The 25249-nt window shown below is 43.7% G+C and overlaps 1 protein-coding gene across 3 annotated transcripts in view; it reads left to right on the forward strand.

Moving 5' to 3' along the window:
• USO1 (USO1 vesicle transport factor) overlaps window positions 1–20483 on the forward strand; it is a 72151-nt gene extending 51668 nt beyond the window's left edge. For all 3 annotated transcript variants that reach the window (XM_040967326.1, XM_040967327.1, XM_040967325.1), the window contains 11 exons: window positions 2313–2423; window positions 2714–2832; window positions 2955–3136; window positions 3459–3580; window positions 9588–9726; window positions 10960–11123; window positions 11839–11928; window positions 14424–14522; window positions 16550–16657; window positions 18779–18994; window positions 19481–20483. In XM_040967326.1, the coding sequence (XP_040823260.1) occupies window positions 2313–2423; window positions 2714–2832; window positions 2955–3136; window positions 3459–3580; window positions 9588–9726; window positions 10960–11123; window positions 11839–11928; window positions 14424–14522; window positions 16550–16657; window positions 18779–18994; window positions 19481–19564 (1434 nt within the window). In that variant the 3' untranslated portion in view covers window positions 19565–20483. The remainder of the gene's footprint in view (window positions 1–2312; window positions 2424–2713; window positions 2833–2954; window positions 3137–3458; window positions 3581–9587; window positions 9727–10959; window positions 11124–11838; window positions 11929–14423; window positions 14523–16549; window positions 16658–18778; window positions 18995–19480) is intronic.
• The last annotated feature ends 4766 nt before the right edge of the window (window positions 20484–25249 follow it).

Genomic DNA, 25249 nt, shown 5'->3' on the forward strand with positions numbered 1-25249 from the left:
CCTGCCTGTGGCCCGGGAAGGCAGTCGAGGACAGCCCAGAGCTTTGGGACCCTGCGCCCGGGTGGGAGACCCGGAAGAGGCTCCTGGCTTCGGATCGGCATAGTATCGGCCGATGCACTCACTTGGGGAGTGAGTCATTGGACGGAAGATCTTCCTGTCTGTCTCTCCTCTCTGTATATCCGCCTTTCCAATAAAAATAAAAATAAAATCTTTTAAAAAAGAAAAGAAAATGAATCACATTATAATATGCTAGAACCTCCTTTTAATGTAAACACAACATTTACATTTAAAATGTTACCTTTTTATTTTTATAACAATGTAAAATATTAGAGTTGAAATGCACATCTTAGAAATGGGAGCCATTTTTATTTAGAAAATTAATTATAAAGAATAGATGACTCTACTTTAATATTTTATTTTAAATTCTCTTCTATAAAATCTGTGGTTTCTAATAATGAAGCCATTGGAGTAAGTATCCTTTCTGCCCCATTTGCTTTTTATGGTTTTTATGTTAGAGACAGAGCATTCGTGTCTACTGGTTTGTTCCCCAAATGCCGCAAGGGCCAAAAGCAGCAGCCAAGAGCCAGCCTGGGTCCTGTGCTTGGGTGGCAGGGAACCCAGCAGCCTGACCATGGCCTGTTGCCTCCCTTCCTGTGCTCTAGCAGGACTCTGAGACCAGCAGAAGACCAGGATTTCAGCTTTCATCTTGTTTGTTTGTTTGTTTGTTTAAATTAATCTTTTTTCCTTAAGATTTAATTAGTTGTTTGAAAAACTGAAAAGCAGTTATGGGGAGAAGCAAAGACACAAAATGATCTTCCACCCACTTACTCACTCCCTAAATGGCTGTTAGCAGTAGAGGCTGAGGCCAGGATTTAGGAGCCCCTTTGGATCTCTTGTGTGGGTGGCACAGGCCATCCTCTTGCCTTCCCAGGCACAATAGCAAGGAGCTGAATCAGAAGCAGACCACTAAGACTCAAGTTATCAGCACTCCCCTGTGGATGCTGGCATCACGGCAGAAGCTTAACAGGCTGCACCAGTGTTGCCATCCCAACACGTCATCCTCCATGAGGCCAAGCACATGCCCCATATGAATTACATAAAAGCCACAATATTGACATTGGGGTTCATGAAATTAGAACATTTGTGATAGATATTTAAGTTCATTCTTGTCTAGGTCTTTGAATAATCATATGCTGGTGATTTTCATTCTTTTATTTCAATGTTTTCCCAAAAAGAAAAAAAAATTTTTACAAATGATAGTATAAATACAGAAAGCAATATATTGTGAACTAAGAGGACATTCTACATAGGAAACAACATGTTATATTAAAATATAGGGAACTAGTTTTGCTGGACCTATGAATTTTAGTAATGTGTACAGGTGGCAACAGTATGTTTCGTGGCTCATGGCACTTAGCTAATTTCAGTAAATATCCCCACTCTTATACCTGTGACTGAGTTTGTGGCAAGGTTTATTTTATTGTTAAAGTTTATTTCTTGGTAACTAAAGGACTCAAAAGATTATATTTTTGTGTTGATATTTTTTCAAGGAAGTAGCTTTTATTTATTATAGAGGTATTCATTTTACTTATTATTTATTTTAATATATTATGAAGGTATTGAGATTAACGGATTTTTTGTAAGTTTCCACAGAATGAATTTTTTTAACTCAGCGAACCAGATTTTTCTTACAGTGTATATTCACTTACCCATTATTATGCTATCACCATGAACCAGTTCTGATTTCTGCATTGTTTTTGGAAGTGTGGCCTGTGGGGGTGGATGTGGCAGCAAGAATATACTGTCTTGTTCAATTTTAAACTCTGAATTCTTTTTTTTAAGACTTATTTATTTGTTAAGATTTATTTATTTTTATTGGAAAGTCAGATATACAGAGAGGAGAAGAGACAGAGAGGAAGATCCTGCATCTGATAGTTCATTCCCCAGGCGACTACAAAGGCCGGAGCTGAGCTGATCCATATCTCCTATGCAGGTGCAGGGTCCCAAGGCTTTGGGCCGTCAACTGCTGTCCCAGGCCACAAGCAGGGAGCTGGATGGGAAGTGGGGCTGCCAGGATTAGAACCCATACCCATATGGGATTCCGGCGCGTGCAAGGCGAGGACTTTAGGCACTAAGCTACCACACCAGGCCCTAAACTATGAATTCTTGATAGATCTTTTGTAAGATGTCAAAATTCTTTTTAGGCAGATAGTGAAGAGTCTTAGAGGAATTTTAAATTTGATCAAAATAAAATGAATAGATTTTTTTAAAGTTTGAACAAACAAAGAGATTTTGTCATTTATCTGTTTCAGGGAAGTAAAATACAGACAAGAGTTGGATTGTTAATGTTGCTTTGTACATGGCTAAGCAACTGTCCCATTGCAGTAACACATTTTCTTCACAATTCAGCCAATGTTCCATTTGTATCCTTTGTGTTTTAGTAACAAATATGTAAGTATCTGTCATAGGTCTTGTGTTCAATTAAAGTAGCTCTGTGCTCAAAATCTGTTTGAGTTCTCTGTGGACTCGTGTAAATGGCTAGAGTTGTAATGTTGCCTACTGAATTCATGCGCACCATTGTTTTATGCTGGCTTTGAGATTCGCAGAGAATTTCTTTATAAGAACTTGTATGTGAAATACATGTCAAATTCACATTACAAAGTTAAGTATCTTAAATATGCTAAATCCTCAGCCTCCTTGACAAAGAATTCAGCTCACAGGACAAATTGCAGAAAACCTTGGAGAAGAAGAGCAGTTGGTACAAGGCCTATGTGCCCTCCTGTTGGGCATTTCCATCTACTTCAATGACAACTCACTGGAGAGTTACATGAAGTAAGTATAAGGAAAGGAGAGAAAGAATGATAACGTTTACTTTTGTCATCATGTCAAGACCAAGCTTAAAAATTTTGCAGGTTTTTTTTTTTATAAGTTTCTCAATGTGCTTCTCTCTATAGAGAAAAACTAAAGCAACTAATAGAGAAGAGGATCGGCAAAGAGAATTTCATAGAGAAGCTAGGGTTTATTAGTAAACATGAGTTGTATTCCAGAGCGTCTCAGAAGCCCCAGCCTAACTTCCCCAGTCCAGAATATGTAATATTTGATCATGAGTTTACGAAGCTGGTAAAAGAACTTGAAGGTAAGACAAAAATATGTATACCAATATTCATTAGGAAATAATTGGGATTATGTTATGGATTTATGTTCTAGATGCATATAGCTTATATGACAAGTATGAAAGTACATTGTTTTTCTCTGGTTCCAAGTTGTAGATCATTAAAGACTTTGACTTTTTCGTAAAACCGAAAAGATTGTTTCTTATCTGTCGTGAAGTTGGGTTCTGTGTTTTTATTTGTTTGTTTATTTTTTGTTGTTGTTATGTGTGTGTTTGTGTTTTGTCTTAATAGTAAAATAGTCCTTAAAATGTTTGAAACAAAATTTAAGTAACTTTTCTCTTGCAGGTGTCATAACAAAGGCCATCTATAAATCCAGTGAAGAAGATAAAAAAGAAGAAGAGGTAAAGAAAACACTAGAACAACATGACAATATTGTGACTCACTACAAAAATATGATTCGAGAGCAAGTAAGTACTAATTAATTGTACTGTCTGGTTATTAATAGGCAGTTTTTTCCTAGTATTTCAAATGGAAGGGGACACAGAAACTAAACTCAGTATTTGCCACAAAATGTGAGTGTTCACCAGACTGAGCACTTAATATGTGATAAGTACTATACAGGAATGTACGTAGCGCATGAGTTGGTTTATTCCCATAGTAGTCACTCCCAAGTGGAGACAAATCCATAATTATTGTGTCATATATTACACCATTCTCTGTCTAGTGGAGTAGTTCATTGCATGTAGATTACAGCATGACCGAAGCACTTCACTTAGCTAGGTAGGAGTAGGGTAATTGCAGAAACCTGAGTCCTAGAGGGATGAACAAAAGTAAGCAAGGTGAAAGGAAAAACAGGGAAGAGAAACAAAGGGTGTAGACAGCAGGATAGACCACGTCTGAGCCCTGTGCTGCTGGGACATGCTGGCCGTATGCAGAGGAGCAACTGGAGGACCAGGCAGGAGGGAGGCTGGTGCAATTGGGACACTAATGTAACGATGATGTTAACTACATTTTTTTGTTTACTGGGTTCTTTCTTCCTGTTTACTAAACATGTTTTAGACATTGTTGTTTAATTTTTGCATCACCCCTGTAAGGCAGTTATTATCTGTGATTTGGAATGAGGGATCAGCAATGTAAAGAATCCAAGTTTGCCCAAAGCCCTCGATAACTGATAGAAGACCGTTCAAACACCTCTGTGTTTGTGGGACTACAAAGCTCATTCTATGTAGTATAGTCAGGAGAGATCTGGGAAGTGCTCAGACTAAAAAGATGAAACTGGTTGTTGGGTACAGGCATTGTACACTTGGGACATACTGCTCCCCCGCCCCCCCCTATTGCAGTGCCTGAAATCAAATCCTTTCTCTGCTTCCAGTCCAGTCTGGTGAATACCCAGCTTGTGTGCCTGGGAGGCAGCAGGTGACAGCCCAGGTAACTAAGCCCCTGCTAGCCATGTGGGGAGACCCAGATGAAGTTCCAGCCTGGCCTACCCCTGGCATTGAGGGCATCTGGGGAGTGAACCAACAGATAGAAGAATTCTCTCTCACACTTTTCCTATTAAATAAATAAATGAACCTTAAAAAAAAAACAGACTGTGTCAGGACTTGGTAATGATTGGATGCAGGGGTAAGGATGCAGAAACCGTTATCCCTAGATTTCTTTCTGGAACAATTGAATGGCTGATTCTGAATTATATAGTACAGGAAAAGGAGCTTATATTGGAGCCAGTAATGGTGATTTTGAGCTGAAACCACGTTATTAGAATCCTCCGTTGTGTTTTTCTTTCCAGAACACTGAACTTCCCTTACTTGCATTGTGTGAAGCACCTTCACCTTCTGTGATATTCTATAAAAAATGTGTTCCTTGGTTTTTACTCTCATTTAATTTCTTTATCATGATAATCATACTGATAGGGAATTCAGAAATTCACTATAGTATTATCTGGAAAATGAAACTGTTGATGTGGTTAAAACTCCAATGCCATGAAACGTGCACTGGTAGCGCACTGTATCCCTGTGGGACAGCTTCACGCCCCATTCTGCACACAGCTTGTGTGACAGGTGTGGCCAAGTGAGAGCAGAGACCAAACCCTTCGGATTGATAACTGCCTGCATGTAGTTTTCTTCCCCCACATTCTGTATTACTGAGGTTTTTAAGATTTATTTATTTTATTGGAAAGGCAGATGTACAGAGAGGATGAGACAGAGAGGAAGATCTTTCATCCGATGATTCACTCCCCAAGTGGGCACAATGGCTGGTGCTGTGCTGATACTAAGCCAGGAGCCAGAAACTTCTTTCTGGGTCTCCCACACGGGTGCAGGGTCCCAACAATTTGGACTGTCCTCAACTGCTTTCCCAGGCCATAGGCAGGGAGCTGGATAAGAAGTGAAGCTGCCGGGATTAGAACCGGTGCCCATATGGGGTACCAGTGCGTTCAAGGCAAGGACCTTAACCATTACACTGTCGTGCCGGGCCCAAGGTTGCAGTGTTTCTAATGACAATTGCTGCATTTATATTCAGTTTTTTTTTTTTTTAAGATTTATTTATTTTTACTGGACAGTCAGGTTTTACAGAAAGAAGGATCTTCCATCCACTGGTTCACTCCCCAAGTGGCCACAACAGCCATAGCTGAGCTGATCCAGAGCCAGGTGCCAGGAGCTTCTTCCACATTTCCCACATTGGCACAAGGTTTCAAGGCTTTGGGCCATACTAGGGTTTAGATTTTAAGAGAGAATGAAAATATTATCTTATAATTAGCAATCAGCTTTTTGTTGTACAAACAAATCAATAAGCTAGAATGAAAATTTGATTCATGAAACAACTTATGTTGTTAAAGCTTTTTGGTTCTTGGAGTAACCATGGAATCATTTCCAGTTTGTAAAATGTATTATCTTTGGAACCATGAATATACTCACCTATACTCAAAGCTGAAAACTGCAGTTGATTTGAAAGGACAGTGGTTTAACAATGGTGCTTCTTTGGAAATGTTAAATTCTTTAGAAACTGTAAGTGTTCTCAACATTCAAAATATTATTGAACATTAGTCGGCAAGCATCTAGTGCTATTAAAAAAATATTGATACACTTTGAATGGCATTTGAGAATCCATGCTAAGGAAATTCCCTAGAATTTAAAAAAAGAACTAAATGGACTAAAATATTGTTTTTAATGATTTTTGTTACTTAGGAAAATGGAAAGCAAGGCGGCCTCAGTTGGAAACATTGAATATAAATTATATTGCATCTCCTTGATTAGCTAGTAAGTCTCCATTAACAATTATAGAATAGTAAGCAAATTAAGGCTAATTATGGATGGATAAATTATGACAGGATTTTTTAACCCTTTATTTTTTGTATTTTTAAATTTTATTTTTAATATTGTTTGCATAGTTGAGAGGGATGCATGCACATGGGGTCTCCAATAAGGGTGGGGAGGATTGAGAAATGGAGGAAGGGTGGTGAAAAAAAATGTTTCAGTTTTGTTCTTCTGTGTCCCCAGGAAGGAAAGGGGAGGGGGACTGTTGCTTGCTGTCAAGTTACTGCTACCTCATCACTCAGGGATGGGTGACAGAAGACTGATGGCGCCTTAGGGAGCCTGTTGTGGGAAAGAACGTTCTGAGGGTGTTACTTGAATGGCTTTGATAGTGTTGAGACATCTTTGGTTTCGATGCATCAGGGTTGAGAAAATCCTTCCAAGGTCTGTTGGCTGACCAGGTTCATCTTAGTGCATTCACAAGCCCAAAAACATATTGCTTGGTCAGGAGAGTGGTCTAACGTGTTCTGCTTTCCATCCTCTGATGAGGCACTCAGAGTGTTCTGCTAGCCTAAATGAACTGGCTATCATGTCCCCATGTGCATCTGGGCATGCTGTCCACTGCACAGGCATCAACAACTATGGAGGCAGTGGGTACTGTGGCCCAATCTGAGATTGCCCGCCCCCAGTGTATCCATTCTGCTAGCAGGTGCTACAGCCTGGCTCAGCCTGGCCCACACCCATTCTGGCTCTCACCAGTGGGTGCTCCAGCCTAGCCCAACCCAACCTACCCCCAGACCTGACTCTCATGTGAACATGCTCCAACCCAGCCCAAGCAACCATGCTTGCTGCTGGTTGATGTAACCTTGTCCAGCCCAGTCCACCCTCAGCCCATGTTTTTGCATTCACCAGTGGGAGCTGCAGCCTAGCAGGGGATACCCCAGTACTCCCCTACCAGGCATTTTCCCATCCCGGATCTTGCACATGCTGTCAGGTGCTTTAAATTTGCCTGGAGTAGCCTACCCGCTTTCCCAGCTCTCACTGATAGGTGAGCTATCAGTTTTAGCTTAATCCAGCTAGACACGGCCCATACCCTGTCCTGGCTTTCATGTATGCCAATGGATGCTGTGGCCTGGCCCAGTCTGGCCTGACCTCAGACTTGGCCTACACAAATGCTGACAAGTTCTACAGACTTGCCTGCCTCATCGGCCTTCAGCCTCAGCTAGTGTGTTCCCCAAGTTCCTCAACCAGAGCTACTCCAAGACCATGTCACACATGTCAGTCTGGTCTGCCCTCAGTCCTGTGCTGTGCTGGCAGGTGCTGCAGCTGGCCCAGTCCAGCTCCCTTCCAGCCCCAGATCTTCTCCAAGCTCCAGCTCCCATGAGTGTCGGCTGAGTTCTGCCATCCAGTCCAGCTCAGCTCGTCACCACCACTAGCTCTTTATTCAAACCAGCAGATAAACTGCAGTTGCACAGAGGCAAACCGATAACCCCTGTAACAGTTTCCCCCAGATGGGGTTCTCTGGCATTCTGGGGGTGCTATGACCCACCCACTGTTCCAACACTCACGAGTGGGTACTGTGTCCTAGCCCAGCCAAGCAGGCCACATAGCTTCAGTTTTTGTGTGTGCCAGCAGAAGGCAGCGATACTGCTTTAGCCCAGCCCATGTCTCACACATGGTTAGGTGCCTTTTCCTGAGCCAGATATACCCTCCAGTTTCCCCCCTCTAAATCATTCCATCTCAGATCCCTCACCTATCTGGAATACAGTAGCCCAGTTTGTAAAAGATTCCAGAAGTCATTCTTCCCCTGTCAAACATGCCCTCTGCCGCTCCCACTCCAACACATCACCAGATCTCCTCCCACGAGCTGTCTGTAGCCCACACATACACACCGGGGGACCAGCATTCCCTGCCTTCCCTACATATCTTTAAAAAAAAAAGATTAGGGACCAGCACAGTGACCCATGGCTAAAGTCCTCGCCTTGAATGAGCCAGGATCCCATATGGGCGCTGGTTCTAATCCTGGCAGCTCAACTTCCCACCCAGCTCCCTGCTTGTGATCTGGGAAAGCAGTAGAGGACGGCCCAAGGCCTTGGGACCCCACACCCATGTGGGAGACCTGGAAGAAATTCCTGGCTCCTGGCTTCAGACTGGCACAGCACCGGCTGTTGTGGTCACTTGGGGAGTGAATCATCAGATAGAAGATCTTCCTCTCTGTCTCTCCTCCTCTCTATATCTGACTTTGCAATAAAAATAAAAATAAATCTTAAAAAAAATTAGGCAGCTATGCTGGCACACTGGTATAGCTAACACAAATTTGGCATTAACCAGGTCCAGAATGCCCACCAGCTATTGGCTGCTTTTCACCCTTGGTGTAATACTTGCCTAGTTAAAATACAACCTAGGCTCCTTGCTACAACTTGGGGACAAGTTTTAGAAACAGGAATTGTTTTTAAAACAATGCCAATGCATGGCAAGCCATCCCTTGAGGTGATCACATGACATTTTGAACTGTCAGGAATCCGGTCCTTCTTTCACTTCCAGTCCAGCTTGTTAAAACATTCCAGGAGACAGCAGATCATGAATCAAGTATCTGGGGCTCTGCTACCCAAGAAGGAGATGGGTGCAGGTCTTGCCTTCAGAGTGGGAGTTAGCTTGAGTTTCATGCCTGGCGGCTGCAGGCATCTAAAAGTAAAACCATCTGATGGCAGATTCTTGCTGTTGCTGACACTACCACTGTCATTATATTGTCTTTCAGATAAATAAACTCTAAAAAGAAAAAAGAAATGGGTTGGGAAGTAATTTTTTTTAATAACAAATTTCAGTTGTGGTAATATTAGCACACTGGAGCTGGAAGCTCTCTTTATTTCAGTCTTTCTTGGAAGTGTTCTCTTGTTGCATTGTCTTTTAATATTAAAAACAATATAGATGCTTGTGTATAAGTACACACTGAGTTCTTAAAGTAGTTTGTGTCAGGTTTTCCTCATCGGATACCCCTCCCTAAATGCAGCAGGATAGCAGGCTTACTTGAAATCCTGCAGTGAGGCAGCATGTCGATTGGCCTTACGTCTTGTGATGTGTGGCTGCTTCATTACTGGATGACTCAGGAAGCATTAAGCGCTTGAACACCCTGATCCAAAGTAACCTCTGGGCTTTTTGTAGATTTGTTCATCTTAATGCTACTAAGTATGGATTTAAGACATTTGAATGATATTTCATTTTGCAGGATCTGCAGCTTGAGGAATTAAAGCAGCAAGTTTCCACATTAAAATGTCAGAACGAACAGCTTCAGACAGCAGTCACACAGCAAGTGTCTCAGATCCAGCAGCACAAGGATCAGTATAATCTCCTCAAAGTGCACCTGGGTGAGTGGAGCTGGCGTCACCACCGCAGTGTTCAGGGCAAGCTGTTCCCAGAGCTGGAACAATCAGCTCGTGTTTGTGGGCAAGTTTTTGTGCAAAACAGTAGGTCACAGTTTGAAAGCACAACAGCACAGCAGTTCCTATAAATGTGTGGAGTCTGAAGCCCTAGCTCCCTGTTGCTTGTTTGGTGATCTGACCCAGTGATTCCCAGCCCTGGCTGTACTCAACAGCCCCTGAGCTGCCTTTTTTAAAATACCAGTTTGGAGACCCCACTGGAATGTCACGTTAGTCTGGGATTGATCCAGACTGCCCCTGCAGTTAACCTCAAGCTCCCATTGTGATACCGGTGGATAGCCAGCTACCATTTCTGCATCTGCAAAATGGAGCTGATGGTGGTGGCTGTGTCACCTGGTGATTAATGGCATTTAGTGTCATCCCATAGAGCCTAATGATCGGAAGGCTGACTACTTACAAGTACAAAAGTTTTTTATTTGTGTGGAGTAAGTAAAAGTTTCAGAAAGAAAATTTTTTCTTCTTTATTTGTGATAGTCCTTGTAGAAAGCTATTTCTCTGTAAAGAATTTATTTTCCTTAAGATTTGTTTATGGGCCGGCATTATGGCATAGTGGTTTAAGATACCATGTATCCCATGTGAACATTGGTTCAAATCTCATCTGCTCCACTTGCAGTCTAGTGTCCTGCGTAACACACTTTAGAAAGTGGTGGCATACCTGCCACCATGTGGAAGAGCTGAATGGAGTTTCTGGTGCCAGCAACACAGTCCTTCACTGCTGCTTCCCTGCACACACGAGCTGAGATCTGGATTAGGAGTGAAAGAACTAAGATTCAAAATTGGATTCCGATAAGGAATGTGATGCAAGAGTCTCAGATGGCAGCTTAATGCACTACACCACAGCACCACCCCTTTGAAGATTTGTTAAAGCGATTTTATCATCTTTTATTATCAGAATTATAATTGAAAATATTATAATTCTTAGTCACAGATCTTAGTAAAAGCAAAGCTTCTTTCTCCTCCCAAAAACCTTGAAAATGTCTTCAGTTCACTGTTTTTATCAATGTGTGCTTCTGGAAAGAAAATGCTATTGCAAAAGTGCCGCCAGTGTAACTGAAAGAAGGAAATTGTATTTGAATGGTACATTTATATTAATCTTCAATTTCCATCATCTAAGAGCCTAAGTTTCATGCTGCCTCTTCACATGTCACACTTCTCCACCAGGGAAGGACAGCCAGCCTCAGGGCTCGCACAGTAACAACGCTCAGGTGAATGGCATTCAGCCGGAAGAAATGAACAGGCTGCGAGAAGAGATCGAGGAGTTAAAAAGTAAACAGGAACTGTTACAGAGCCAGCTGCTGGAAAAGGACTCTTTGATTGAGAACTTGGTAAGTGACTGTCTGGAAGTTTTAAGTAAGTGTTCTGCTTATTTGTTTTGGTCAATCTCTTAAGGCAGAAAATCTTAACACTTGAGTATCCCTGGTCTGGGACCAGATGTGTTAGAGATGTGCATTAGTGGTGGAGTATTTACATAAAGATAATTAGACATCTTGGAATGAGATCACCATCTATCCATAAAATTTGTTTGTGTTTTATATTACCTGTAAGCAATCTGAAAGTCATTTTATACCGTATGTTTAGCATGCCTGTGCTTTTCACTGTGACCACCTCACATGTGAGATCCAGTGTGGCGTTTTCCGTGGGCATCATGTCAACATGGAAACACGTTTGGATTTTAGAGCATGTCAGATTAGGAACGTTCAACCTGTATTAAGATGTTTAGATTACATTGTTCTGAGACTTAAACAAGGTATTCTTTAGTACATGGAAATCACTCGATACATGGCTGTTTTTGTACTTCTGCATATCATTTCAGAGAAGTGCTTAGATTTAGTAAATTGCTGGGTCTGAGTATAAATGTATTAGCTAAGAGAAAAGTATAAATGTATACTGTTAAATTTTTATATTTTGTATAAAAAATTTTGTGGACTTTTTTGGTATCTGTATAAGATTAAGCTTAAATGTGTATAGTTTTGTTTTGGTTTTTTTTCCTATCTCTTTAGACCTGATTTATGTTATAGTTTATTTCTGCGCTATTTGTAGAAATCTTCCCAAACAGCAGCTGGCAGAAATGAGCAGTCTTCAGCAACAACTCTAGTTGCAGATTCTGAAAAGATTGCAGAATTAAAAGAGGTAATTTTCCAGCTTTTTACTAGTTCTACTTTGTTTTGTCTTGAATAATAGGAGAACTGTGTTGTCTGATGTAACCAAAATCTCATAGTTAAGACAGCCATGTGAAGTGGCTGTTTTAATTGTACATTAATTGGTATTTTGCTTTCTGTTTTGTTTTTATTTTATTTTTAAAGATATAATTATTTATTGGCAAGTCAGACAGAGGAAGATCTTCCGTCCCAATGATTCACTCCCCAAGTGAGCACAATGGCCGATGCTATGCTGATCCGAAGCCAGGAGCCAGGAACTTCTTTCGGGTCTCCCACATGGGTGCAGGGTCCCAAAGCTTTGAGCCTTCCTCGACTGCTTTCCCAGGCCACAAGCAGGGAGCTGGATGGGAAGTGGAGCTGCCAGGATTAGAACCAGCGCCCATATGGGATCCTGGCACATTCAAGGCGAGGACTTTAGCTGCTAGGCCATGCCGCCAGGCCCTGTTTTGTTTTTATTTTTAAACGATGTTCTTAACAGATCACAGCATCTCATCCAGATTATTTGTAAATCATCACTGAACTATATATAAAATCTTCCCTGTGGTTTTCATATTCTGTTTACTAGGATAATTACTTTGTGTAAATATATTCACTATATAAACCATTTTTTGCTGAAGATTATTGGATTTTAGATAAAAAAGAAAAACAGGAGGCATGCCTGTTTATGTCTGAGATATAAATAAGCTTTTTGTGCTGTGGTAATTTATAATATCTGGAAAAGTTAATTAAGTTTTCCTTCTACTTGCTTATTTATAAAAATTAAAAATTCATGTTAAGCTAGATAATGCATATTATCTAGTGAGAAATTAATTTTACTTATTCCAGGAAAGAAATTGTACGCATGTGGAATTAAAGAGTGTAGGAGTTGGAGCAGAAACCTGAAGGGGTCATAGTGCTCATTAGCATTAACTTCCCTAAGCAGATTGAAAATTTTGTTTTTTTTCCTCGTTTGTCTTCTTCCTCTGGTTTTATTAAGGGAATGCAGCTCTCCTTAACAGGCGGTGACCACTGCCCCTCACTGGTCTGAGTTGCTCTTTGGGTCACCAGCTGGCAAGGTCGATCTGAGAGAGGAATGACTGGGTTGTCTTCTTTGACAAATCTGTTCTCAGAGTAGATGCTAAAGTCAGACTTTTAAATTTCTAGTCTGAAGGACTTTCATGTCCTCCTGTGTGGTGAAAACTTGTCATGCCCTGAAGTTAATCAAGTCTGTCTAAACCTGTATCAAATTTAAGTGAGGTTAAGTCATTACTATGTAATCGGCGAATTTTATATAAATGTTTTCAAGATTTATTTGTTTATATTCAAAAACCAAGTTTACTACATTCTCCAAGTGGCCACAATGGCCAGAGCTGAACTTATGATAAGCCCGGACCTCTTCCAGGTCTCGCACATGGATACAGGGTCCCAAGGCTTTGGGCCATCCTTGACTGCTTTCCCAGGCCATAAGCAGGGAGCTGGATGGGAAGTGGAGCAACTAGAATACAAACTGGTGCCCAGATGGGATCCTGGCACGTGTAAGATGAGGACTTTAGCCACTAGGCTACTGCACCAGGTCCCATTCATGAGCTTTTGACAAACATTTACTTATTTGTTTGAAAGGCAGAGATACAGAGAAGGAAGGGGAAGAGATCTTTCATATGCTGACTTACTCCCAGTATAACCAAAATGCCTCAGACTAGGTCAGTCCAAAGTCACGAGCCTGGAACTTCCTCTGAGTCTGCTACATTAGTGCCAAGGCACAGGTACTTGGTCCATCATGCACTCCTTTCCCAGGGACATTAGCAGGGAGCTGGGGTAGAACTGGATCTTCAAGGACACACGGAATAGTTCCCGCTTGGAATGCTGCTGTTGTAGATGGCAACTTCACTTGCTTGTGCCGCAGAACTGGCTGTGTGTAATTTTTTTTTTTTTGAATGGGATCTCAAAAGCAAGCAGCAGAACTGAATGTGTAATTTATCACCTTGAACTATTCTTTAGGTACAGATTTTACAATGTCATTTTAAAAGGAAAGTGTGCCTTCACATGGCACAATGAAGAACAGGAATGTTGTTGAAATTTTTGTTTCTGGAATCACTGTTTTGTGCAGCAGTTAAGCCGCTGCTCGGGCTGCCTGCATGCCCCGACAGAGTGCTGACTCAGATCCGGGCTGCTCTGCTTTCTCTGCACCTCCTGATGGTGTGCACCCTACAGGGCAGCCTACACCAGCCCAGGCAGTGGGTTCCCTGTCACCCAGAGGAGCGCCCAGACTGAGGCTTTCTGGTTTCAGCTTAACCAAGTCCTGGTTGTTGGGAACATTTGAGGAATGAACCAGAGATGGAAAAATCTCTATCTGTTCTGTCTTTCAAATACAGTGAAAACACATAGATTAAATTAAGGGTTTTTAAATTAGGTTTGTTCTGTGTGCGGGCATTTCCTTGATTGAATTAACAGTGTTTGTGATATGGCTTAACTGTTTTTGACTCTTAGGAACTGGCAACATTAAAATCTCAGTTAAATGCGCAGTCTGTGGAGATCACCCAGCTACAGACAGAGAAACAGGAGCTGGTGCAAAAAGCAGAAGCATGTGTGAGTTGGCTCCCCGCCCCCACCGCGGGAAGGTGGTGAACTCAGGGCTCATGTGTTTCTGAGCCGCAGTGAAGATGCAGCACATTTGTCGCGTTGCACCTGCTTGCTCTTGAGGCTGCACACTAGCCAGAGTTCTCCTGACAGCTCTTGGCGGTGCTGACGGGCAGCTCACAACCAGGCTGCTGGCAGGGAAGCCTGGCCAGCTGCCCAGTGGCTCCTCCAGCAGGCATTAGCTCCATTCCCTGCCCCTTCCTCCCTGGCTGGCAGCTTCTCTGCCCGTGAGTCGGCATCCTGTTGGCTTTCCATGAACTCGGCACGGTCCTCGCACCCGACAGAGGTCAGGTGCATCCCTCTCAGCCTCATCTCAGAGCCGGTTAATTGAATCCATTAGTCACAGAATCTTTTCATACATGTCTGTCCAGCCACACCCTTGATTTCTCCCAACACACTTTCTGGGTTTTTACAACCCAGTGAAAGTCCTCCAGTTGATTCCTTTTCACTCAACAATTCCTTCAGTTTCTCTCTCCTCACATTTTATCCTAAGCATCCAAGAGAAACAGCTGCTCCCCAACAACTTGCTTTGAAATCCCCTCAGTTAAATATCCATGTTTGTCACTTGTGCGTTCTACTTCAAGCAAAACACTAGAACATACTTCAGCCAGGTTCTGTGACACCGTGGTGGAGAATTCTTCCCTCCAGCTTTCATTAGCATGCTGTTTGTCTCCATCTGACCCTTCACCCGCAACACCTTCAGCATCCATTTCCCTGCCAGCATTCTGTTCTCTATCACTGTACCTGTCTGTAACCATTGCAGCGTTCGGTACAGTTATTCTTTTCTTTTTCTGAGCTTTCATCAGAGTCACCTATAATGCCCATGATGTTTAATTTTTTAAGTAAATATGTTGTGGTTAGATATTAATATTGTTTTTTAAATTGAGTCTCAAGATAGCACAAAGCACAGAGAGAACAAGAGTGCCTTGTTCACTCCCCCAAACGTTCACATGGCCATGGAGACTGAAACTAGGGGCAGTGAGCGTCATCCGGGTCCCCACTGCCTCCCAGGGAGCTGAAATCAGGAGCTGGAGCCAGTTGTCACACCCCGCCACCCCATGGACTGGCCTGGTGGCGGTCCTGGTAAAGCCAGCACCTGTGACACTGGAGTCCATACAGGCACAAGTTCGTGTCCCAGCTTTTGTGCTTGCCGTGCAGCTCTGCAGTGCAGGCCTGAGAAAAGCAGTGGAACATGGCCAAGGGTTCAGGCCTCTGCCACCCGTGTGGGGCCCTGGATGAAGCCCTTGCTGTTGCCTAGATCGATCCTGACCAATGCGTGCCTCCAGAGGGTAACTCAGCAGTTAGATGTCTCTGTACAACTTGACTTTCAAATAAATTAATTAATATTTTAAAAAAAAAAAAAACAACCATACTCGACCATTCCAGTGTGAGGTTCGACATGGTTGTCCTGACCAGTGGCTTAGCCAGGCAGAGGGCCTCACCGACGTTTGCATTTCTACCGGTTGTCTGTTCAGAGCGTTCAGGCTTTGTCTAACATAGTCCATAGGCTAGTGTCCAGAGCCGCTTCTTCACTTTCAGCTATTTACTGCATAAGTATCCCACACGTTATTTTGTGGGAAAAAAAGTAAAGACTGACTGAAAAACTGACTTTTAAGAGTGCTTCAGTAGTACTTAACAAAATATTTACATTCTGACAATTAATGGTTTCTGGCTCAATTTATCTACCTATCTGAGATAAAGTTAGCTACATGACGTCTCTAAGGGCAAGGCTGTGAGAAATAGCCTGTCCGTGTTGGATGCTCTGTTGCCACCTCAGCCTTCCACCTGCTCTTGTTGGTATGTGGTGCTGCTCCACTGTGGGACAACCTGCTTACCTGTGGGGAACGTGTCGTAGGGGATAAATACATAGCAATTCTATATTTTTGTTGTTGTTTGATGTAAAATTTCACAACAGCAAGAATAATAAATTACTACTTTGGAAATTCACATGGTTTTTTTCCAATATCTGCTTTTAGGCAAAATTAGTTCCTGTGCAAGGAGAGAGTGAAACTGTGACTGCCGCTAAAAGCACTGATGTGGAAGGGAGACTGTCGGCGCTGTTACAAGAGACGAAAGAACTAAAGGTTAGTTCTCAGAGAAACTTTCATTTGTTGCACAAATTATGATATGAACTCCAGAAAATAGTTTTTGTTTTGTTTTGTTTTCATTTAATCTCTGAGATTTATGAAGAAAGCTAATATGTGATGCAATTTTATCTCACAATACTTCCTGTTTTGCTGACTGAAGATTACACAGAATTTTTTTTAGTTTCATTTCAGGTAATGGTATTAAATATGTAAAGTAGCATATCTGCATGTACAATGAAAGTAAAATTCCTTGAGACTATTACAACAGTAGCCAATTACAGTAACAAAACAGTAAAAAAAATTAGCATAAATTTAGCTAATACATAAGTCACACGTACGCAAGGGAACATAGGCACATTCAGTCCTGTTGTGACAGGAACATCGGAATAAATAACATGAAGAAAGGAATGAGGTAGTGTTACTAAAATGAAAGGGGGCAGGCATTTGGCGTGGTTGTTAATATGCTGGCCATAAAACCCATGTCCCATATCGAAGTGCTTGGCTAGATTCAGAACCCAGCTGCGCGCCTCAGTGAGTGGATCCCTGTCAGGCACTTGGGAGGCACTTGGAGTTCTCTGCTCCCAGCTCTGGCTGTGGCTGCGTGAGGTTTGCCCAGCCATGGTCTTCGCAGACTCCTCTCCTCCCTCTCTCCCTCCCTCCCTCCCCTTTTCCCCCTCCCCCTCTCCCCCTCTCTCTCTCCTCTCCTCCCCTCTCCTCCCTCTCTCCCTCCTTCCCTCCCCTTCTCCCCCGCTCCCTCTCCCCTTCTTCCCCTTTCCCCCTCTCCCCCTCTCTCTCTCCTCTCCTCCCCTCTCCTCTCCTTCCCCCTCTCTCCCTCTCCTTTCCTCCCCCTGCCCCCCCCCCATCTCTGTGTGTGTGTGTCTATTTATCTTTCTGCAAGACTTACCTTCCATTGCTGGTTCACTCCTCAGATTCCGTAGAAGCCAGGGCTAGTCTGTAACCAGCAGAGCCAGGAACTCCAGCCCACATAGATTAAAGGGCTCCGTGCACTTGGGCCACCACCCACTGCCTCCCGGGTGTTCTCACAGGAAGCAGAGTAGCCAGAACGCAAACAGGCCCTCTGATACGGCCTGTGAGCATCCCAGGAGAAGGCTGAGTGCACTATGCCGCATTACCCACCCCAAATTATTGTGTTTTTATACCATGAATTTTGTTTGAAATTATTTTCTTTTTCATTTGTGTGTATGAAGTTGTTATATCTTTTTTAACATGAATTTGAGTTGCTAAATTTTTTTTCAAATGTTTTATGTTGTTTGCTGGAGAAACGGAGACAAAGATACATACATAGAGACACAGAGCAGCACCCAACAGCAGGGTTAGGCAGGCCTCAAAGCAGAAGCCAGAAATTCACATGCATGACAGGAACCCTACCACTTTGTCACCACTTCCACCCAGAGTCTGCATTAGCAGGAAGTTGGAATTAGGAGACAGGGCCGGGTATTGAACCCAAGTACTTGGAAATGAGGGGCTCATGTCCTAACTAGCATCTTAACCAGTAAGCCAACTGCCCATCCCCTAAGTCCTGATTCTGGCGTTAACCAGCTTACTGCCATATGTTTTATGTATCTGTTACTGATTAGCTGAAATGATATTGTGTTGTAATTTCTTACGAAGCACGGAGAGTGTTTTTGTTTGGTTGATTGGCTTTTTGAGGGAAACTAGACAGAAAAACAGGAAACTAGACAGAAAAATAGCTACTGACTGGTTTAGTCTCCAAATGTGCTACAACAACCAGGGTAGCCTGTAGCTGGGAACCAGGAATACAGCATGTATTCCCACGGCGGTGGCGGGAATCCCAGCCCTGACCCATCAGCACTGCCTCCCAGGGAATGCATTGGCAGGAAGTTGGAACCAGGAGCCAGAGCTGGGAGTTGTACCTTGGCATGGCAGTATGGGATCCAGCGGGCTGAACCCCTAGGTCAAATGCTCTTTCCTTTTAAGAAGGAGTAACTACAGTAAAACTCTGTTTTTCAAATAGCCATCTCTGATGAACAGTGAAATAAATTCTTGTGCTACTGGGACTGTGTGTGCTAAGTCTGTGGAAGTGAAAGAGCGCAGTGTTACGTCTTTGACGTCCCCTCTCTGCCTTTATTTTCCTAGAATGAAATTAAAGCTCTGTCTGAGGAAAGAACTGCTATTAAAGCACAGCTGGATTCATCTAACAGCACCATCGCCATTTTACAAAACGAGAAAAAAAGACTAGAATTGGAAATTACTGACTCCAGAAAAGAGCAAGATGATCTCTTAGTGCTGTTGGCTGATCAAGATCAGAAAATACTATCACTGAAGAATAAACTCAAGGAACTTGGTCATCCAGTAAGACTAAAATGTTTCCAAGAGTGATGTGTGTCATGCTTCCTTGGGATGCCTTTTACAGAATTTTAGTGTCTCAAGGCAAAGTGGTGCCTGTATGGGTGTGGGTCCTGTGCATTGCTTTCACTGCATTTGGAGAATTGACCCAAGAGGCGGAGTAGGTTCAGTGTCCAGAACTTGCAGATTGTCACTGTGGGTCTTAGACCTAAGAAGGGAATGACTGTGAATGTACCTGTGCTAACAGGACTGTCACCACACAAGTGTGTCATCATCATGTTTGGTTCAGACCTGTATGTGGAGGAGGTAGCCCTCTGTCAGCGAGTTAACTGATGTGATTCAGTTACAAGCAAAAGGGAAGAGCCTTGCACATTAAATCAGATGGCTTATAGTCCATAATTATTAGAATTTTATCAGCAGGGTGTGTGTTACCACCTGTTGAACGTGACGTAAGCACATCTTCTTAACATTACATGTGTATTTTCCCTTTAGGTTGAAGAAGAGGATGAGCTTGAATCTGGAGACCAGGAAGACGAGGAGGATGAGACTGAGGACAGTGGCAAGGACCAGGACTAGTTCTGCCTTGAAAATCGCTAGGGATGGTAGTAATCACGTCGTCACTTTGCAGGTGGAATCCCAGGACAGGGCTTTGGTTTGCCTCCGCAGCAAATAAAGGCTTAGAATCCAAGTGCAAAACACTCACTAATAAGGCTATTGATGGTTTTTTAAAAGGTTGCCACCCATGTTCAAAACCCTCCAACTCTTTATACAGAAACACATATTCTATTTAAATTCATCTGAACTGTCCCAAAATGTAATTTGCAAGGAACTTCAGATACCAAAAATAGACTGTCTTAAGGCATGTGGTGGCAATGCTGTTTGCCTTAGTTCATTGGTTTACTTTTCAGAATCTGTGACTTTATGTATTAACACATTTTGATTTAATGTGTATTGAATGGGAATCATTTCTGAATGCAATCCTTGAGTTCCTGGCTGATGGTGGTTTCCTTGTAAGGGGATGTTTCACACAGAAAAAGGCTGGCCTGGGCCAGAGGGTCCTGCAGATCCTCGGCGTCCAGGAGAGCAGGTGAGACCGGGCAGCCTAGTGCCTCTGGCCGACCGCCTCCTGTAGCCAGAGAAGACACGAGGACACCTGTTCAGGGGTGCTGAGGGGCCTGAGGAACTGGCAACAGTGTGCTCACGTGCTTGGTTTCCTTTCATGTAAAGCAAAAGCGCCAAAAGCAAAATTACAAGTTAACAGCTCACTCGACTCAGATTTAGTATTGTTACTTGATTATCATCCAGCATACTAGGTTTCTAGTTTTAAGAAGACCCAAGCTATGATTTATGTAATTTATTGGCATTTTTTGTGGAATAGGTTTAAGTCAAATAATAGATTTTTAAAAAGCAAATGAAGCGATGTGTCAAAATTTAATGTTTTCATAATAAAAATAGATAATATGTTCACTCAATTCCTGATCATGGTTCCCTTTTTTTAACTTTTGAGAGAAGTGTTTTTATTGCTGATGGAAAGTGAGGCAGGTGGAGTCGTGAGGGGCGTTCTGAGTACTTCCTTAATTCAGAATTGGTATTCCCAGCAGTGGCTTTCTAAAGCAGGCTTTAGTTCAAGCCAAGATAGCCTGGCTGTGGGGGTTGATATACAAAATCTGTCTTCCAGGTTTGGTAGTAGTTTAACCAATCCGTGTGAGGCATGAACTTCGCCTGCCTCTGTGTTCCAAAGCATCTGTGAGAACTGCACTGTGTCCCTACCACTACCAGTCACTTACAGGACAGGCACTTTACAAGCTCAGGTTCCGTGAAGTCTGCTGAAGCTGACACTGTGTGAGGAACAGTAGGCTTATGGCTACATTTCAGGCTAATGGTATGAGGTAAAATGGCTCAGGAATGAGAATTTCCTAGTGTGAAATGCCAGAGAGCATCAGAAACTGCCAAGTCTGTGTTGGTGAGCCACTCAGTCACACACGGGCCTGGCAGCCACACAGCTCAACCTGGATCCAGAGGGACGTCTTCCCACCCCAGCACTGCCCATGGCCCGGCTCACCTCTGGGGCCTCTCCACTGGCCTCCACCCCAGCACTGCCCGTGGCCCAGCTCATTTTTGGGGCCCTCCCTCTGGCCTCTGTCCCAGCACTGCCTGTGCTCCTCCTCCCCCCCCCCCCCCCGCCTCCAGTGCCCTCCCACTGGCCTCCATTTCCAGTCTGCCCATGGCCCAGCTTGCCTCTGGAGCCTTCCCGCTGGCCTCCACCCCAGCACTGCCCGTGGCCCAGCTCATCTTTTTTTTTTTTTTTTAAGATTTATTTTTATTATTTTTTCATTGGAAAGGCGGAAATACAGAGAGGAGAGACAGAGAGGAAGATCTTCCGTCCGATGATTCACTCCCCAAGTGAGCGCAACGGGCCGATACTATGCCGATCTGAAGCCAGGAGCCTCTTCCGGGTCTCCCGCGCGGGTGCAGGGTCCCAAAGCTTTGGGCCGTCCTCAACTGCTTTCCCAGGCCACAGGCAGGGAGCTGGAAGGGAAGCGGGGCTGCCGGGATTAGAACCGGCGCCCATATGGGATCCCGGGCGTGCAAGGCGAGGACCTTTAACCACTTGCGCCACCGCGCCGGGCCCCCAGCTCATCTTTAGGGCCCTCCCTCTGGCCTCCATCTCAGCACTGCCTGTGCTCCGCCCCCACCTCCAGTGTCCTCCCACTGGCCTCCATTTCCAGTCTGCCCATGACCCAGCTTGCCTCTAGAGCCTTCCCACTGAGCTCCATCTCCAGTCTGGCTGTGGCTGCCACACTGTGCCTTCCCACCACTCTCCATACTCACCACAGTAAAGCTTCTAGTGCAAATGGGCATGTGGGTGCATGCTTTGCAGTGGCCTGAGCCAGGTAGGGGGGACCCTTTGTGCACCAGACCTGTTGCCTTTCAAATGTATCCTAGAACTATGGCTGAGACCCCCACTGTTACTGACTACTGTGTCCTCCAAATTCAAGTGTGGAGACCTAGAGGGTACTGAAAGTTCGGAGCTTCCGGCCGTAAGAGCCCTCGGCCTCCAGTCTGAGGGACTGACTGGCTGAGCCAGCAAGGCAGCACCTTCTGGTGTGTGCCGGCACCTTGGCCCTGGACTTGGCAGGCTCCAGGATTCTAAGACTTGTTGTCTATGTGTCACCATCATCTGAACAGCTGAAAAAACAGGTGGCATGCATTTTGCTTTCTGATAAATCATTTCTGTACATGTTCTTACCTCCACTCATTTGTCAGCCTTCCCTCTCATTAAAATTGATCTCTGTACCGAGAGCCCCGTCAGTATAGCCATGGATATGAAGCTTGATTTGTTTACAATTTGAAATTTGAAACGTGTAGCTTATACCTCCAGTGTCTCTAAATGGTAAAAATCGCCCAAACTTGTAACAGGTAAAGTAACATATTCATTGGTTAAGCTCAGGCCTGGCATTGTGATGCAGTGGGTAAAGCCATTTCTGGCAATATTGGCATTCCATATGAGTTCCAGTCCCAGTCCTGGATGCGCCCCCTTTTAATTTTTATGTTTTGTTTTATTTACTTGAAAGGTAAAATAGGAGAGACAGAGAGATCTTCCATCCTCTAATTAATTCCCCAAATGGCTGCAATGGGTCAATGTGGGCCAGGCTCCAGGCCAGAACCAGGAACTGTCTACATCATGGGTGGTAGGAGCTCAAGAACCTAAGCCATGCTCTGCACCCTTCCCAGACACTTGAGCAGGGCCAGCTGTTCCATTTGTGATCCAGGTCCCTGCTAACAGACCTGGAAAAGCAGCGGAGGATGGCCCAAATGCTTGAACCTCAGCCACCTGGACGTAGCTCCAGATTCAGGCTTCCACCTGGTCCAGCCCTTGTGGGAAGTGAACAAGAAGTTGAAAGATTCCTGTTGACCCCCCAAACTCCTGGCCCTGTAACTGCCTTTCAGATGAGTAAACAGAAAAATAAGAAGTGTAATGTGTTGTAACTAGTGTGAAACCTTGCTAATAGAAAACCAAACCCTTATGTTTCATAGTTGCATCACAGTTGTGTAAGAGCCTCATAATGTGTGTTGGACCTAGTAGTCTTCACAGATGTAGTAAGAATTATTCATTCTTTTAGCTATAGGCATTGGGGATATAAGAGTGAAAAAAGTTGCTTGCCTGGTAGTCATTCCATAGTAAACAACAGCAAATATAACACAATGACAAGTGCTTCTGAAAAGGAGTTGCATTTTATCTTGCATTTGGTGGGAAGCCAGAGAAGTGATTAGACCTGGTATCTATTTTATAGATGACCTCTCTGCTACATTGAGAATTATCTGCAGCGAGGAGGCTAACAGCTTAGGGACCAGTGGGATGCCAGTGCTGTGTGAGCAGAAGCACAGATCCATACTACTACATTAAAGAGGTAGGATTCACAGTCTGATTGACAGGTACAGAGGACTTCATTGGGGTGTGACTGCAGAAGCAAGGAGAGTCCTGGGGACTGTGGTAGAGTTTGCTGAACTACAGAAGAGGACAAGCAAGTGGCTGTGTTTTTTTGGCTGGCTAAGTTTGAGATTCAAGTGAATACCAGTGAGCACAGGCAGGGCTAACAAGAATTGTGTAAGGAAGTAGGTTCCTTTTGCGAGTGAATGTGGACTGAGCCTTGCAGCCACCGAGTCCTCAGAGGTTGCTCAGAGCTCTTCTGTGATATTAAATGAGCAAATAGCCCACAATAAATTTGATCATTGGAATTAAAGGAGAAGCTGAAAAAGCAATGTGGTTGGAGTTGAATTTCCTACTGTGGTTTTGGAAAATGAAGCAATTCTTAACTACTTTAATGAAACATTTTGTTGATGCAGGCTATTTCCTTACTAGTAAACCTAATTAAGCCTGCTTTTTGAGACATCTTTGCTAACAAAACCAAAGATAATTAAACAGTTTTTATGTAGAAGCTGTGCGTGTAATGCATGCTGTTTTAACAAGTTTCCTCTTTTCTTGGTGATTAATGACTGCCCTGTTAACACTTCTAAAGTTATTCCAAAGTTATTCTGTGTCTAGATTTAAAAACTTCAGGGTTTTCTATTACCTTCCCAGAATGAAAAAATAATTCTGAGATGACATATTACCTATCTTTTTTATTTTTTAAGACTTATTTTATTGGAAAGCCAGAGTTACAGAGAGGAGAGACAGAAAGATCTTCTATCCACTGGCTCACTGCCCAAATGGCCAAAACGTGGGTGCCGGATGCCAGGACTTAGGGCCATCCTCTACTGCTCTCCCAGGACACAAGCAGGGAGCACGGAGCTGGATAGGGATTGGAGCAGCTGGTATATAAACTGGCACCCACATGAAATCCAGGCGCTTCCAAAGAGAGCATTAGCCAATTAAGCTATTGCACTGGGCCCAACATATTGCCTTCCTTAAATGTGGTTTCCCTTCCTGCCAAACTGACCTATTCTCTGGACATAGGTTTTTTCCTGTGTGTACCTGACACAGCTATGACTAGGTCTAGTTCATAAACTAACGCTGTTGTTAGGCAATAGGCTTGCCACTTGTGTGCAAAACACTGAATTGCAGGGCAACAGGGGACAGGGCCAGTTGTGTCCTGGCCTGTGTCAGTCGCCCTGTTGGGAACCAGTGCTGGGAATTGACGTGGTTGGGAGAGAACTGTCCAGAGGACAGGAGTGGAGAAAAGTCTCTTGGGCATACACCGCCCTTAATGAATCATGGGATTAGATTACCTGCTTGAGGATGACATGAGAGCTTAGCAGAAGAGTTCATTTAACATGGCCAGCCCTAAGGTAACACTCCAGTCAGGCCAGGGCCATCTGTGCTGGCACCAAAGTTTGCTGCCCTGTTTTAGACGCCCTAAAAACAGTGCAGCAGGGTTTTGAGTGTATATATACACACACACTTCAGATCATATAAATCTTTTGCCTTATTGGAAAAGCAGTTGCAGAGAGGAGAGACAGAAAGATCTTGCATCTGCTGGTTCACTCCCCAAGTGGACACACTGGCCAGAGCTGAGCCAGTCTGAAGCCAGGAGCTTCTTCCAGGTGTTTCACACCCATGCAGGGTCCCAAGGCTCTGGGTCATCCTTGATTGCTTTCCCAGGCCATTAACAAGGATCTGAATTGGAAGTGGAGCAGCCAGGACTCACACCTTATGGAATACCAATGGAGCAGGCAGAACCTTAACCTACTGCATTACTGTGCCGGCCCCTCCAGTTTTTCAGTTGTGTGACTTATTAAAGCAAGAACTTGTGTGTTCTT

The sequence above is a fragment of the Ochotona curzoniae genome, unplaced genomic scaffold (genome assembly GCF_017591425.1).
Source record: "Ochotona curzoniae isolate NIBS_2020 unplaced genomic scaffold, NIBS_Ocur_1.0 scaffold_4506, whole genome shotgun sequence".
Taxonomy (NCBI): domain Eukaryota; kingdom Metazoa; phylum Chordata; class Mammalia; order Lagomorpha; family Ochotonidae; genus Ochotona; species Ochotona curzoniae.